Source organism: Toxotes jaculatrix, chromosome 24 (assembly GCF_017976425.1).
Source record: "Toxotes jaculatrix isolate fToxJac2 chromosome 24, fToxJac2.pri, whole genome shotgun sequence".
In the NCBI taxonomy this organism is placed as follows: Eukaryota; Metazoa; Chordata; class Actinopteri; family Toxotidae; genus Toxotes; species Toxotes jaculatrix.
Window position 1 is genome coordinate 1,717,501 of NC_054417.1, and position 16,316 is coordinate 1,733,816.

Genomic DNA, 16,316 nt, shown 5'->3' on the forward strand with positions numbered 1-16,316 from the left:
CCAGGTTGAAGCATTATTAATGCTGCTTGGAAATGAATTTAAGGCCAATTTAACACCGAAACGAAGAAACAAAGCTGGTACAACCAATTCTGATTCTAATGGAACGTAGCTAATGAAAGCTGTGAAATGACAAATGAGCACAATAAGAAAAATGACAGCAGGAAATTAATTGGTGAGGAACATGAAGTTGATCTGTGTTTAGCAAAGCATGCAAAACGGGGAAAACACATTTTGCATGCTGCTTGTTCGACATCAATCTAAATGCAATGAAACCTGTCATCTGATTACTGTGTTTTAGATGTTAACACTTCCTGAAATTTGGAAAATGTCCAAGGTTTTTCAAGGACCTTCACATACCCTGTAACACAACCAAACAAGCTAAATATAAAACGGAAGACGTGAACCAGAACTACAAACACACGCCCACGTCAGAAACGTTCCTCACCCCTGACAACTTCCTCCACAGACTCAGTGGTGGTGGTGGTGGTGGTCGTCATGGCAACGTTGGTGGTGGGCTCGTCGGCATCATCGCTGTCATCAAGCGTGTCAACGATGTCGTCGTCTCCCTCCTCCTCCTCCTCTTCCTCCACCACCTCCTCATCCTCCTCCCCATCTCCGTCCTGGTCGTTGTCCAGTAGGTCCTCTTCCTCCTCTTCCGCCTCGTCATCTTCCTCGGCCACCTCCTCCTCCTCTTCCTCGTCCTCCTCTACCACAGATGGCCTGGTTTCCTCTTGCTGCTCCACTGGCTCTGGCTCCCGCACCATACTGGGAGAGAAGGAGGGATGGACAGAAAAAAATGGAGAGAAGCAAGGAAAGGAAGGGAGAGAAGATGTGTGGGGTGAGTAAAGAGGAGTCAACAAGAGCAATTTGAGGAAGGAAAGGTGTCATAGAAAGAGGGATGAAGAAGACAAGGAGGATGAATGAGGAGGGAAGGACAGAGACTCTAAATTACAGCCAACCTGCAGTTTGCTTTCAAGGAGAGAAATTTTATCGTCATGGCAATGTTGAAAATGAAAGTGGCAGTATCTATGATCACCTGAGTGCTGATGTATTACTCTGCTGCTGCTTTGCAATCATTTATCCGTGTGTGAGTGTGTGTATTTGTGTGTGTGTGTACCTGTTGTCAGAGTAGTCGGTCTCCGCTCCGCCCCACCAGACATCGGAATCATCAGCGTCCTGCTCGGCGCTGTCGGCATCACGCTCCGCCTCGGCGGGACAGCACACAAACTCCACTCCACGGAAACGGTCGATGCCGCACGGCAACAGCATCCCGTAGTCATGAAGGTTCATGGTACGGTCTCCACAGGACTACACAGGGACAGACAGAGTGGGAAACAGACAAAGACGAGATCAGCCTAACTTCATGCTAACCATCACAGCAGGGTGACCGTGTGCGTCCATGAGCCTACCTCTTTGGCTACGGTGTGCCAGTGCAGGTGGCTCTCACACTGGTCCATGCGCTCCTGGTGCAGGAACTTGCACTTGTCGGGAACGAGCAGGGCGTCACTCACAAACTCTCCCACTGCAGCAAAGACAATGTCTATGTTTATAATTCATACACAACAGGCAGCTTCTGACTGAAGACACATTTCAACCAACGCTGATAACTGACTGACTCTGACTCCCTGGTTGCTATGGTAACACGTGTGGTAACCGGAGCAAAATCTTGCCTTTGCTTGTCCTGCTTTTAATTCCTAAAAACAGGAGATGTTTTCACACAAGCACTGAAAACCGACAGTCAGTGAAAACACGCTGGACTCACCCAGGCAGCGGTAGGGCACAACGATGTGCATGTGACTGCGACACTGCTTGCGCCCCTTCTTGCACCAGTTCTGGATGCTGACTGGCTGGTTGGCCTCCACTACATTGGTAATCTGGAGCTCTGGGTACACCTACACACACAGCATTATATATTACAGTGGTTTCACAGTACAACAAGGTAGTAGAATAAGTTTTTGCTTTTACCGGTAACCTCTCACTTATAGCTCCAGCTGAACATTTTTAGCACACAAATGCAGAAATCATGCGTTCACCCTCTCCATGTCCTACACACACTTATTTTTATATATTTTTGACAAATTTCGACTCCTACACCGTTCACTTTTGAGTATTTTTGCCCATGCAGCTCTCTTCCTCCTCTGTTTTTTGCATTCTTTCAGTGGTTTCCGTCGTAGCACAGCGTCCTCCGAGCGTCCGACTCTGAGGCCACCTTTGGTCTGACCATTCATCATGTTGGGAAATATGGGAAAAGATTTAGGGACCTTCGTTTTCCACAGTTTTCTGATCTTTACATTACTGCAGTGCTCATCACTGCTGTTTCTGCTTCGCAGACTCTGCTGTGTTTACCTCTATGTTCTTCTCAGCCATGCATGACATCTGCCTCTGCACAATATTCAATGTGTCATCCCTCTCCGAATACCTCTCCCCTCCCCTCATCTTTCTCCATGACTGTTCTTCTCTGTTTTCTCTCCCTTCATGCTTCTTACAATGCAGAGGAAAAAATAATAATTCCATACACTTCTTGTTTCATGCACTCTCTTATTTGCCAGGTCGACGTTTCTGTTCAGCTCTGAGTAAGAACATTTTGATTTTCTCCATGTCTCTATTTTTCTTTTTGATATGTGAAGCTCAAATTCTGGGACCCACGACTGATCTGCTAAACATTTGTTTGTTGTCTCTGGATTTGTTACTAGTGCTAACACTGGAGAGATGAAATTATCTTCCTTTGAGTCTGTCTTAAATGCTTTTCAGAGAAATCTCATTATGCATCCCCTCCTCTTACCAGACAACTCCCTTTTATCTTTTTTTTTCCTTACATAGTGTGTTTACGCAGTGATAGTGTGCACTGCTGGAATATCCCCCATTGAAATGCTTTCCTGTGGTTGGAGAAGGCTGCAGCAGATAAAAAAAATAATAATCACAGCTTCACTCACCACACCAGCCAGTTAATGGACATTAACAGCCACACACCTACAGCAGAGTTCACTGTGTTGTATTCCTGCGTTTGGTCTTATTAGCTTTCACTTTATAACAAACCAACCCCAGCTTGTAAAGTAAAGTCACATGGACTTAAGCAGCTTGTTTACTGAGAAGAGTTCTGGCAGCATGTCATTGTGCCAAATTGGGGATTTCTGTGAATAAAAACAAATCTGCTTGCAGACTCTGTAACACACTCATAATGGACTTCACTGCACTCCATATTATCAAAACCCAGCAAGAATAAATACTGCGCAATTAGAGTTTAAGAAAATCCGTATATCAAACCATAGGCGGTTAAATTAGAGCCATTTTCAAGCCATGACAAACACAGAGTTAAGATTCACATCAGCTTTAAAGGTGGATTATATCTCTATTTAGGACCAGACGTAATTAATTCAGCAGAGGAAACAAACAGTTGTACATATAGAACAGAAGGTGAGCGAGCAGCTTCTCACACACACACTCCCCCCAGTTTACCTCCTGGCAGTACTGCAGGATGCCCTCCTTGGTGCCGATGCAGCTCTTGGTGCCTGAGGGGTCCGGCTCCCACTTGCCGCTCTGCACGTTGATGTGCATGTTGAGTTTACCGCAAAACATGGCCACCTGAGGCTCTGCCAACAGACCCATAGAAACATCTGTAGGCACCTAGAGGTGGAGGGCAAGAGAAAGGGAGAAAAAAAGAGAGAGATTTAATGAGACTTACCACTCATGTTAAACTCCTTGAGCACTTGCGCTGAAAAATGCAAGACGGATGCAATTAAATTTTATTACTTAGATAGAGGGGGGCCGGGAGAGGAGAGGAGATTAGCGTGTTAGATGAAAAGTAAGATGAGGTGAGCTGGTTTAAGATGAGAGGAGTGGGAGAAAGATGAGAGGGAGTGAGGGGAGGGAGAGAGGATGGAAGAGAAGGGCAGATGAGCTGTTAGCAAAGGAAGGTACTTTTCCTCCCCAGATTGCATCAACATTTTTGGTTTGATTTCCGTGTTCTTGTAATCTCAGAATCAAAGTCACAGGTGATTTCAAATGTGCAAAAAGATCCTGCTGAAAAACACGGCACAGAGAAATCAGCTGTTTCAGAGAAATAAATTGCCTCAAACAACACGCCTGGAGCAATCCAATACACCCTCTGTTTCCTGAGATGTTCGTGCACGAGCACACACACACCCACTCCACTGCCCTGTGCAGCACCATTTATGGGAACAGTGTACATCTCTGTGCCCATACAGGCTGTTTTCAAGTTTTTCCAGGACAATATAGTGTTTATGTAACCTTCTGCTGATTTGTTTTTGGTTCGTTTCTCTCGGTTAGTGCAGCACATACTGAGCATAAGAGCAGGTTGGCTGGAGGCAAAGGGAGTGTGTGTGTGTGTGTGTGTGTGTGTGAGAGAGACAGAGAGAGTCCGCCTTTGGCACGAATGTATTAATTTTTGTGTTCATTTACGCACCCGTGTGTTGATTTGTGTCTCTGCGTGTGTGTCTGCCTGCATAAGGAGGTTTTGTGCTGAGGCTCCCCAAGGAGAGGAGGTGCAGACAAACCACTGAATGTCTGCATTGTACTGGCAAATGAGCTAGAACAAAATGGGAGGGAATACAGGGGGGAGGGAGGGAAGGAGACGGAGGGAGGGAGGAGAGGGACTGTTGCCATTGTGTGCTGCCTAATCTTGTTAATGGTTTTGAAGGCCCTGGCAGGCAAACAAATGCTGTTTTGTGAGATGGATAGCATATTTTTTCCTCCGGACTTGATTTTCTCCAAGCAGCCAGGGGCATAAAGTCCTCTTCCAATATGAGAATAGCTGGTGGGGGCAATCAATTTGGATTAAATCTGAAGCTGAAAACTCTAATGTTTGGATTTAGCAGCCATGTTTCTGGTGTATCAGTGGAAAGATGGACTTTATCAGCTTGCATTATGTTCCATTTATACACATTAACTGTATTTACACACTTGGCAGAGGAAGAAGACAGTACTCTCTGCAGCTGTTAGGGTTTTTTTTTCCTATTTATACTTGATTGCACCCAGAGAACCCAGACTAAGCAGAAAAGGAAGCTTGCCTGTTCTGCAAACATGAGGTGAATGCAATAAAATCAACACCTGTACAATGTGATGCCATCCATTGCTTTTGTGCTCCAGAAAGTAAACATTTGTGAGGCTTGTAATGATTAGCTGGAGGCTGTGGAAGGGACACGTGTTAATTCAGATCTGCTATTTCTGTTAAGTAGAGTTGCTTTTCTGCTTTGTATTCTACCTCAGAGCGCGGCTAATGTTTTGCACAGCCCCCACAGGTGAGTGGATGAGGGTTTATGGAGGTTGTGACTGGTGCAAAATACTAATAAGCTTCACAAACACTGAATTTATTGCAGGGTTATTGTGTTGCATTAACCCCCGCAGGTGTGATAGTAACCCAAACTTACAGAGTCACACTTAAGCCATTAATTACTGAAAGTAAACATAATGCTGCATTATGGGTAATAACCTTGTGACCGTATCAATGTGGTGTCTCTATTTATAAAGACAGTACTAAGAGTAAAATAAGGTCAACGTCTTTACCTGACAATAAAGGCAAACACAAGCAAAGCCATTGTTAAATAAAAACAGTATTTCTTATTTAACAAATGCTCTTATTGTGAAAAGAAGTGATCCAACAGTTTACAGCAATACTGAGGTGAGTTTTAAAAACGTACTTCTTCACAAACTGTCTGTATTTAAGGCCTCCACAGTAAAACAGTTACGACACAAAGCAGAGAATACACACCCCGTTAGCATTTCCTCTGCACCACTGACATCAGGAATGTTACACAATTCCAAAATCTGTCACCTCATATTTTTATTTCGTGAGACTCGTACTGACATAGTGACAAAGTTCACAAACTGGAGTCAGACCTGTGGTTGTGGGAGCGAATGATCTACAGCCTGTTAAGTCATAAACTGCCACATGATAAATCACTCCGTCAAATACAGGACAAGTTTATTGGTTTGTTGGAAATGTGACAAACTTTAATCTGTATTTTCCCAGAAATGTGATTAGATCTGCGAATAGTTCAGATTTGGTCATATTCTCATGAGATGTTGTGATTTATCTACTGTCAGAAAAAAAATTACACTTATTATATACACACATAAATACACAACATCTACACTACACTACACTAAAATCATCTATCATACAGTTACCTAAACATTAGACTTGTCTCAGGCATTTTACCTGCATGTGGATCATTTTAACCATCACATCAGATCCACTTCTTTCTGAATTAAGAAAGCAAATGTCAAAAAAGTGTAGTAATGACTTCTTCAGCCACACACTGCAGTCAACTGTGTTAAAAACAGCGCACACACCGACACACACACACACACACTGAGATCAGGTTACACATCGGTGGGTTAAATATGCATCTACAAAGTTCACATCCGTCACAGGTCAACGTGATGAGCCTCAAGCTGCAGCGGCACGTAAATCAGTAAATCCCTCACACACACACTTGCATGCACACACACACAAATTGAAATCCCCTCTTGCCCCCCCCCCCCCCCCCCCCTCCCCTCCTCAGCCCCAGCACATGGCAACTTAACACTGGTGGCCATCAGTCTTGACACAGAAGCCATCTGCACCACATGGGGTTATTTAAGGGTCTGTTGGTCGATTCCCACACTACCATCTGTGAGTGAGCAGCGCTAACGGGCGCAGATCAAATCCCATCCCTGCTCATTAATAGTAAAACCCACGGCAAACCGAGAGCAGAAAGTTTTCAGATCCTTAAAAAGTCGTGTGCGTGCGTGCTATCTTTTAATTAACTCACTTTCTGGGTGCCGGGTTTCATTCTGACCTTATCTGCCCAGCCTCTGGCCTCTCCCTGTCGGTTATTGAAAAAGATAAACCAACTTCTTCTCTGCCTGGGGGCATAGGTAGGCAAATCTGTGCCAGCTGCTAGCTGACATTCAAATTCTTTGTCATCCTATTTTGGCTAGCAAATCATATTCTTGCCAATCACTCTCTCTTCTCCTTTCTGCCTCTCAGCCTCTCCACTGCTATCTGGCTACCGCTCTGTCTTCTGCTCGAGGAGGAGGAGGAGGGGGGAGCAGCCAAGGCTTCGCTGTGAGCTTATAAATCTGAGTCCCAGGATGATGGCAAAAGCAGGAGCAGGAGGAGAAAGTGAGAGAAAGAACAATAACCACAATGGCGAGAGACAGAGAGAGAGATTGGAGAGCAGATGAATCGGACAATAAGCCTTCGGGGCTCAAGCAGAAGGTCAAGCGCTCCGTAAAAACAGAAAGGATGCGGGGATGGAGGGCCAGAGACGGAGAGCGAGGCTGAGAGAAATCAGGGAAGGCTTAATAGAGAAAAGATGGGAGATTCTGGTGTCAGGAAGAGGTAGTTTAGAGAAAAAGGATGTATGCCTCCTCTGTCAGCAAAGTTCAACTCGATGCAAAGTGAAAGTTCTGAAAGATTCTCCTGGCAAACAGTAACACCACTGATTATCCTGTGTACAGGAATAATCTTTACACTTCCCCTACACACCTTCAAACCGCTGCAGAAATAACAGTGCATGCAATTTGCATTTGGCAAATCCTCCAGAAAAGAACACAGAGAGTAAAAGGGTTGTTGTTTTTTTTGTTTTCTTCTGGCTCCGGTGACAGTGCTGGGAAACGAGAAACTACCCTGAGCGAGCAACAGATGGACTAAAAAAAAGGCAGTGAAACACACCAGTGGCAAAGTGTTAGACAAATGTATAATATAGAACCAGAAACCAGGCTGCCCTCCCCTCTCTCTCTCTCTCTGTCTTTATCCTGTCTCATCCCTGGTTCACTGTCCTGCCAGTCTGCCAGCCGGTCATCCTGCAGGGGAGGGAGCTGTAATCTGGGCACTGAGGATTAAGACGGCAGCCTGGTCAGGGGAAATATCCCCCTTTGCTCTCAATCTGGCATGATAGCCATCAGTGTAACGTCAGGGAATAAGCCAGGGGAAGTGAGGCTGATGCTGCATGAGACTGACCCTGAGAAGATAGTTCAATTAAAGGCAGCAGACACCCTGGTCGTACATCGTCTGGCGTGCTGCGTCTCCCAACAGAAATTACAAGTGATGCAACTAAAGCAGTGATCCGTCAAAAATGTTTTCCAGCCTCTTGCTACTTTTATTAGTCACACAAGCTGAGAACAGGCCTCTATAGTTTGACAGAAACGAGGGCAACCGAGCAAAAAGTTGCAGTCGAGGAGACTAAAAAAAGTCATAACAAATTCCACCATAAAGAGAACTGTAGCAGGGTAATGTTTTTGTGTTCTATTTGCAGAAAACAGGCAGTGTTGTGTCCAAAACTGAGTCTGTCACAGAAACAAAATAAAGACTTAAGCTACTGAGCCTGCTGACCCATATTGGACCACAAAATTAAGTTGCACATAGCCCTTGTCCAAGTCGTTAAGGCCTGGCATGCAATGTGGGTTTTATAAACCATAAAAAGCGTTCAACATCACCATAATAAATTCAGGATTGAAATGGAATTCGTTTTACCCCGAGGGAGGCAAATAAAAAACAGAACAACACTAAAAAACACAAACAAACCAACAATCTAATAACGTAATGCAATAACATACAAGTTTGTGGTGGTAAAGCGATTAAACTGAGATTATTTGCTACTGCAATTTGATAAAGTGGTTTGCTACACCAAGGAGGTTTATGATGAGGATGACAAGCTCAGCGACGCAGTTCAACATGAACCATCTACACGTGTGTGTGTGATTTTTTTCAAATCACACTTCCCATCTCAGACAGGTGACCTATTTCCACCGCTGGAAACCAGGACCCAAATCACACCCAGGCAAACTTCAGACACATGCAACGTGATCGGTGCTTCATCATCATGTGTCTCTGTCATTTGTTCTGCCTTAAAGGACAATTCAGACGTCAGTCTTTATTATTATACTTTATTTTGCAGGTGAATTCACTTTTGGCATAACCATCAGCTACAGTGGGTTAGATAGGAGCTGGAACGGTTGGTCCATTCACTGTTTACTCAATCAACAGAAAATTGATATGCAAATATTTTCAAAATTGATTAGTCGTTTTTAAGCTGCAGCTTTTCAGCTGTGAAGATGTTTTTTTTTTTGTTGTATGTGAAAGCTTTTTGATATTTTAACATTTTAACAGCATTTTTAAAAACTAGTTGAAAAATCAAAGGCCAAAAGATTAATTATAAAACCAATTAAAATAAGAAAATAATAAATTCTGTCCCTTTCACACTATGTTATAGTGAAGCTGCTAAATTTCAAAGAATATTATCATAAATGAACAGAATACAGATCAGAATCATCCTCGACACTCCTCCATCTCTCCCTCAGCTCTGAGAAGAGCGAACATTCACATCAGGCTGTGCAGCTGCACACCTCTCCACATGTGTGGGACTTCCAAAGACATTATAACTCTTTTTCCCCTTTACGTAAATTGCCTAACCATTGCCATCTCAAACTCACTGTGCACAGGGACTTGCATAAAGAGTACTGATGTGTGAGCGATCCCGCTCATGGCGGATCGGCAGCACGAAAGAGCAGAAATAAAGCAGGAAAAGGTTTATTACCCATTACGTGTAAATGGGGGGTTGTCAGAGAAAGAAATATTGCATTACATGCACACAAACTGCAGACACACACACACTCACACACACACATACACAATCTTTGAAGTGTCCCCGTGGGTGCTGGTCCTGCGGTGCTATTAATTGTACAGTCTTATCTGAGTGGCCCAGGCCTGCCATGGGGAGTTGAGTGAAGGTGGTGGAGGAGGGGGAGGGTGGAGGGGTGGGATAAGGAGGGAGGGTGTCTTAGATCAGCTCTCATCCCAGGGGGAGACTCCCTGGAGAGCAAGGCGTGTCTCTGCACACACACTCTCTCTCTAGCACGAATCTTTTACAGGCATCTTTGGTCCAAGCTCGTAGCAAAGAAGACAAGGCTTTATTGTCCTGGCTGGAACACACTGTGTCGCACACAAGATAAAGTCAACTGGTGAGCGTCAGAGATGGTTAACAATGGCTCAGATACACAACCAGTATGCACAAAAGAAAGGAAAAGCATCTCTGCAGCGTAGCAAAATGCTAATCAGGACTTTACTGTATTATCCTTGGTAGCCTTTAAACATTTATGAGTGGGATAATGTGTTATGCGATACAGTAAACTTATATTGCTTCGCCTGGTCATTAATCAATCAACTGTGGTGGAATCGAGCAGAAGCCCGAGTGTCTGTGGGTTGTTTACAAGATGAATCACTGTGGGAATTTGTCTGCTTAGCTTGGGAGGATGTGTGACGTCTGAATTAGGTAAGACTGGCAAGGTGACAGATGCTCAACGCTCCTGAACACAGCAGCAACGCTTGTCCAACACGCACGTGCACGCCCACGCTCACGCCCACACACTCTGTATAATCACCTTGGCAAGCAGACCCTGCTGTTACTTAAAACCCTCAGATCATCTTTGACTGGACTTAAAGGTGTGTGTGCAACGCAGCGTCCTGCTCGGGTGTGTGTGTGTGTGTATCTGAACTCGATGTTTAGGAAGCAGATTTAGTGGGTAGTGTGTTTCACTGATTACAGGGCAGCCAGACCCTCTTCCCTTCCCCTCACACTCCCTGTCGACCAAAAGTTCAATTACAGACCAGATTTAAAAACCAGACAGAGGTTCTGGAGGAAAACAGACAGACGTTCTCGCCTGAATATGTGACAGAAAGAATGAAAAAGTGGGTGCAGGCTGGCTCATCCTCTAAACAGCACTGCCAACGGTTCAGGTTTGGGAAAAGTGAGGTGAATCAGGTTGTGATGAAACTCGAGCACCTTCAGGAAACGCAGACTCTCTCCATCGCATCGTGTTCATTCAGGCATATCTTCAATCAATGGATCTAAGTCAGTCTGGGATAAATATTGATTTCCTGACTTCTTTGGTATTAAAAGGTCAAACTAACACAATGAAACGTTTCCTTTCTTTGACGAAAGTCAAACAGCTTTCATACTGTAAACATGCTTGTCTATGCTGATGATTTTCCTCATGTTTAAAATGAACCCCACCCATTCTGTCCTCTCTTTTTAAAAAAACGTCAGAGCTCATCCCGGCAGACCTCACCCTCAGAAGTTTTCATTGAGTCAGTGAAGAGAATTTAAGTTTGTTTGAAGAATTATCTTCATTCATATTCAACGCGGTTAAGCTTTGTCTCGGGGGTTCCTCAGGAATTAACATCTCAGACAGATCTGTATGAAATCAGATTAGAAGTGTGTCAGAAAAATTGTTCTGACTTCTGCCCACTTAATTTGTCTGGACGTGATGGAGGGACTCCTGATTTCCGTAGTTATTATCACCATGGATACGGAGTCTGCTCTCAACCTCTGGGGACCTGCCTGTTATAACCTCCCTCTGTCATGGCTGTGGCAACCTGAGGCAACACCATTATCCAAGTCACCTGGGAGAAGGAATTTCATCATCGGGTTAGTCTGCTTTCGTCAGGAGGAGTGTGTGTGTGTGTGTGTGTGTGTGTGTAACGTGCACGTAGCTGGGGGCATGCACGCGTTTGTTTTTGTGGGCCTGACATGAACATTAATCCAGTGCAATGACCCGCTTCATTCAGCACCAGTATGCTAAACTGGCACTGACCTCACTGGTATCTGGCCGGGAATCGCTCTGCAGCGGACCGCCAACATACACAGATGGAGCTGTGATCGCCTGTGCACACACACACACACACACACACACACACCATGAACCGTGGCCACTCAGATCTGAAATGACGTAAATCTGTTAACAATCTCGCCTGAAATATATTCATGAGTGACGTTTTTAACCTGAACTGAAAGATGCATCATCTCCACATGGTTCTGATGTAATATGTCACATTTCCTTTCTACTTGTAATGATGTTTATCAGTATTATAGCACTGATGAACCCTGACTGCATCTTCGTCATCTTTTCTCAATGAACCACGTCACAGAAACAAAGAGCCAACACCACTCCGCACTGCTTTAGTGTCAGACCGGCTGGACGTTCACATATCAACACAGAACATAAGTTGCAGCATCTGTAGTAACAGCATCTTCCCTGCCCAGCAGCATTTGATCAATATGCTTTTCATAATTTGTCATCTGCGTCAGACACACGCTGGAAAAACACGAAATACGCAACGTGGTTATATTCTTCCTAATTTGTTCACTAACAGGCTTCAAAGTAAGTACACACCCGAAGCCTAATAACCACGAGGAAAATGATTTCATGGCAGATTGTGAGCTGAGATCATTCTTCATCAGTGTCGTTACTAGGAGTCATGTGTGAATCAGGGCCCAGGGGCTGATGGGTGTGTTTATCTGGAGTCATCGTTAGCGGTTACGAGAACCGCCTCCACACATGAGCGGCAGGTAAACCGGGTGAACGGTCACTCAGAACAACCACCAGAGGAACTTTACTGTCTTGAAAGGGTCCTGTCTTCCTCCTTAATTTAATTATACAGAATAATTACTCTGAAATTAGACTGCATGATTATGATTAATATCAGCTTAGCAAGATGAGAAATTTCAATTTCACAAATCCAAATGGAAATGTGGCAAAATTTTTCGAAAAGTCTCATTTCAAACATGAGGGTTTTCCCACACACACACACACACACACACACACACACACACACACACACACACACACACACACACACACACACACACACACACACACACACACACTTGGCAAGTTCTGAATCACTTCTGTCGAACAAACACAGGAAGTCCGATTCTATCATGGAGACCAGAAAGGAAACACATCCTGAAATAGCAGAGCACAGTCAAGAACAGCCGTCCACTTTCTGAACAAAATCTCCATCTCTTGTCTCTCACGTCTCTCCACCACCTCCACCCTTTCAGCCAGCCACACACACACACACACAGAAAGAACTTGGCATTTCAAACAAGTGCTGCAATTTCACACTTGGACTCCGAGAGGACTTGTCATCTTGAGCTGATGGTGTGTCGCCGACTCAAAGAGGTACTAGTTTTATAAACCCTCTGAGCTGTGAACCTCAAGCCGAGGCCGTGCAGCACATCAGTAACACGCTGAATGGATGACACAGCCTTTCAGAAAAAAAGCAAGAGCAAGAAACTATTCTGATGGAAAATGGTATAAGAAGGGAGAGAGGGAGGAACGGGTGAGAAGAACGACGGGAATAACACACAGCGGCCTAATTATAGTCCAAGTACCAGGCACCTGGGGAAGACTCCACTGCTATGGCAACCCCGAACACCCAGGACGGCGAGTGGAGACACGGGAAGAGCAAAATGAGAGGACGAGGGGATGAGATCACTTCTGCTAGTGGAGGAATAAAACCTTCGAAAACAAGGACCCTCATGGGTATTTCTGGGCTGACAGAGGTGGCGAAACGAAAGAGCTTCATCCTTAAGAAGAAACTTTCCCAGAAAGATTCCCCATCTTTAAAATAATGAGTCAGCAACCTCTGCAGAAATCAGAGGTATACTGAGGCACAGCGGTTCCTCGGTACGCGTACATTTAATGAAAAAAATGAATGATGAAAGGATGAAAATATGACAACGCTGGAAACTAGTGCAGGAAAAAGCAGAACAGAGTCCAGCTTCCTCGGGGGGGGGGGGGGGGGGCAGGCTCCTCTCTTTTTAACGAGAGCTTCGAGGTGAGCTGGTGTCTCTTTTGTCCATTACACAACTCCAGTTTGGAGTCCAGCTGAGAGGACACAGGGCTGCATCATTACGTGCCGGGCGGGTCTGAGTCACGATGTCTGACGGCTAACACGTATTTTAATATAGCGATTGCGGCACCATCTGTTACTCACACGGGCGTGAATCTACACAACACACAAAAATATTATTCACTAACTCATCCATCGCACACTGATAATCAGTGATGACCTGACTGAACTGGCCTCAGATTATCACACTACTGGTCAAATCACAGTGGAAGGTCGGTCACACATGTCACTGCAGCACTGACATGCATTCAGACGGAGGCTTTGTGTGGACGAGCGTGTGCAGCTTCCTCACTCGTGAAGCGAAAGCTGGATGCGCTCAGCGCCGCCGCCGCCGCTGAGTAATTGCGCAGGTCAGGACGACTCGTTTCTCGGCTTATTATTCAGATTCTGTATCAACAGCTGCTTACTCAGCAGCAGTGGAAGGAAGAGCGTGTCTTCACGGCGCACTGCTGATATTTACAGATGGAAATAACAGTCCAATGGTGATGAATGGTGCTGCCTGGTGGGAGAGTCGCTCTAATATGAGAAGTGGGGGCGGGGGGGGGTGTTCCCTGAAGACTAGCAGGTAATAAAGCCAGGGTTGTGTACATGTTTGACCTATTAAAGCTAATTATGAGGCAGCCATAAAGAGGAAGAGTGAGCAAGACGAAGAGCAGGCAAATACTTTGTACACAAAATGTATAATTCACAGTTTTAAATCAGTGGCTGCTGCAGCTGCTCACCTCCTCACTGAGCAGCCTGTGAGACTTCAGCCTGCGCTGCTCTCTGTAGAGTGGGAAACTTCAGGATCTTCTCTTGGATCCAAAGACTGACACTGTCAGACGTGTGCTGGATCAAACCAAACCTTCTGGCATTTGTTCACAGTGTTTCACTCAGAAGCCAGGACTGTGAGAATAACAACTACAGAGACAAAAAAGAAAGCCGAGGTGCAAAGAAGAGGCAAAGAATGAACACGTGAAACTGTTCTCAGCAGGTTTCATCCCCACTGGGGAAACCGATGTGTTATCTAGGGTTTCATTAGGTGGACAGAGAAGAGAAGCGAAGGACGGGCAGCTCCAAAGGACAGCAAGCACACCAGCGTCCTCCCATTTCCAGGGACCACGACAATAGAGACAACAGTATCAAAAGGTCAGGAATTCTTTTCTCCAGGACAGACAGAGGGGGATGCAGGGGGGACATTAATTGGCAGCGCTGCGGTGTCATTGTTGTTGTTGACACAGCCAAGATGGACAATGTGTGCTGTTTGAACAAGGTTTTTTTTTTTTTTTACAGCAAAGTCTTTGCACCACTGGTTGGACATGAAGGATTAAAAATAGAAAATGGAAGAGAGGAAGTAAAACAGGGAGAGCTGGGAAAAAACACCTTTCATGTCTCATTATGAAGAGGACATTCAATCCTGAAACATGACAATACTCACTGTTTACAAAGACGAGGAAAGATATGCACAGAGAGAGCAGAGCAAACTAATATCACCACAGCAACAGCAGGACACATGACTATTATTCTTAATTCTATGGCTTATAAAATGCCCACACATGCTGCCTGTGCTGCATTCAAGCACCACAGAACCTGTTTCCTCAGATAAATGTCCAAATGAAGTTGATGTCGCTTCAGCTTTAGATGTGACTTTACAAGATGTGTCCGCTGTAGCACGACAGCAAGCATCAGGTTTTTAGTGCCAGTCTCTGAGAATCAGAGCAGAGGATTCTCTGTTACCAGGTCAGTTCAACAATCTCCAAAAAAAAAATCCACAGATTGAGGAACTGAATTATTCACTGACCTTCGCCTCAGCTGACCTGAATACAGCGCAGTCATAAGACTGAATTCTGATAAGAGGTTTCTCAGGTGCAAACAGCTTCCCACCACTTTTGTTGTTGCTTTTCTATCTACAAGTATAGCAGCAGTCCTGGGTTAAGGGTAAAGTTCAAAGTCTTTCACTGGGGGTGGTGTAAAGGCATTCTGCAAAATGACTGCCTGAAAAAGAAGTGCAGGCGAAAAGTGGATGCAATAAAAGGCAAAATGGAGAGCAAGACGAGATATATTAGCGTCAGGGGGGGGTTTCTCCTTCGACGAACTGAAACTGCAGCGTGAGCAGCAGAGAAGGTGCCAGAGAGAGAAACACTGGCAGTGCCAGCAGGCATAATGGCATTAAGGCTCACTAATAAGGGGAGAGGGCTCGTCCGCCCCAGGCTGAAAGACTGCAGTATGCACACAAACAGACTGCCTGCACCCATCCAAGAGCCATTTCCCAAGGATTTACAAATACACAAAGGCTGGCATCCAACTCCCACGCTCCACACCGCGGCCTGCGTGTACAGGGCGGGCCCGGCAGGAAAAGCAGCTTCTCAGTGCTGTGTAGTTAGAAGTGTGTGTGTGTGTGTGTGTTTGTATGGGGCAGTAATGAAGGCTATAAACAAGCTCCAACAAGATCAAAAACATGCAACAGCTCATTTTCAAGTCTGATTTAATCTTACTGATATTATTCCTCAAACTGTAAACTACTTCTTCTGTCGTCTATAGCATTCCATCAATTCTGCCTTTGATGTCGATCGTGTAAATACAGGACTCAAAGGGTAAAGACTGTCTTAAGCAATGTCAGCAACAGATTATGAAC

At 44.9% G+C, this 16,316-nt stretch overlaps 2 protein-coding genes across 5 annotated transcripts in view; both read right to left on the minus strand.

Annotated features, from left to right (window-relative positions):
* Nucleotides 1-16,316, minus strand: part of s100b (S100 calcium binding protein, beta (neural)) — a 614,446-nt gene that overhangs the window by 154,067 nt on the left and 444,063 nt on the right. The window lies entirely within an intron of this gene.
* The window catches only part of appa (amyloid beta (A4) precursor protein a), a 31,293-nt gene that overhangs the window by 12,604 nt on the left and 2,373 nt on the right, over nucleotides 1-16,316 (minus strand). For both annotated transcript variants that reach the window (XM_041032280.1, XM_041032279.1), the window contains exons 2-6: nucleotides 3,457-3,624; nucleotides 1,763-1,892; nucleotides 1,410-1,522; nucleotides 1,118-1,308; nucleotides 446-765 (exon numbers count right to left, since the gene is read on the minus strand). In XM_041032280.1, the coding sequence (XP_040888214.1) occupies nucleotides 446-765; nucleotides 1,118-1,308; nucleotides 1,410-1,522; nucleotides 1,763-1,892; nucleotides 3,457-3,624 (922 nt within the window). The remainder of the gene's footprint in view (nucleotides 1-445; nucleotides 766-1,117; nucleotides 1,309-1,409; nucleotides 1,523-1,762; nucleotides 1,893-3,456; nucleotides 3,625-16,316) is intronic.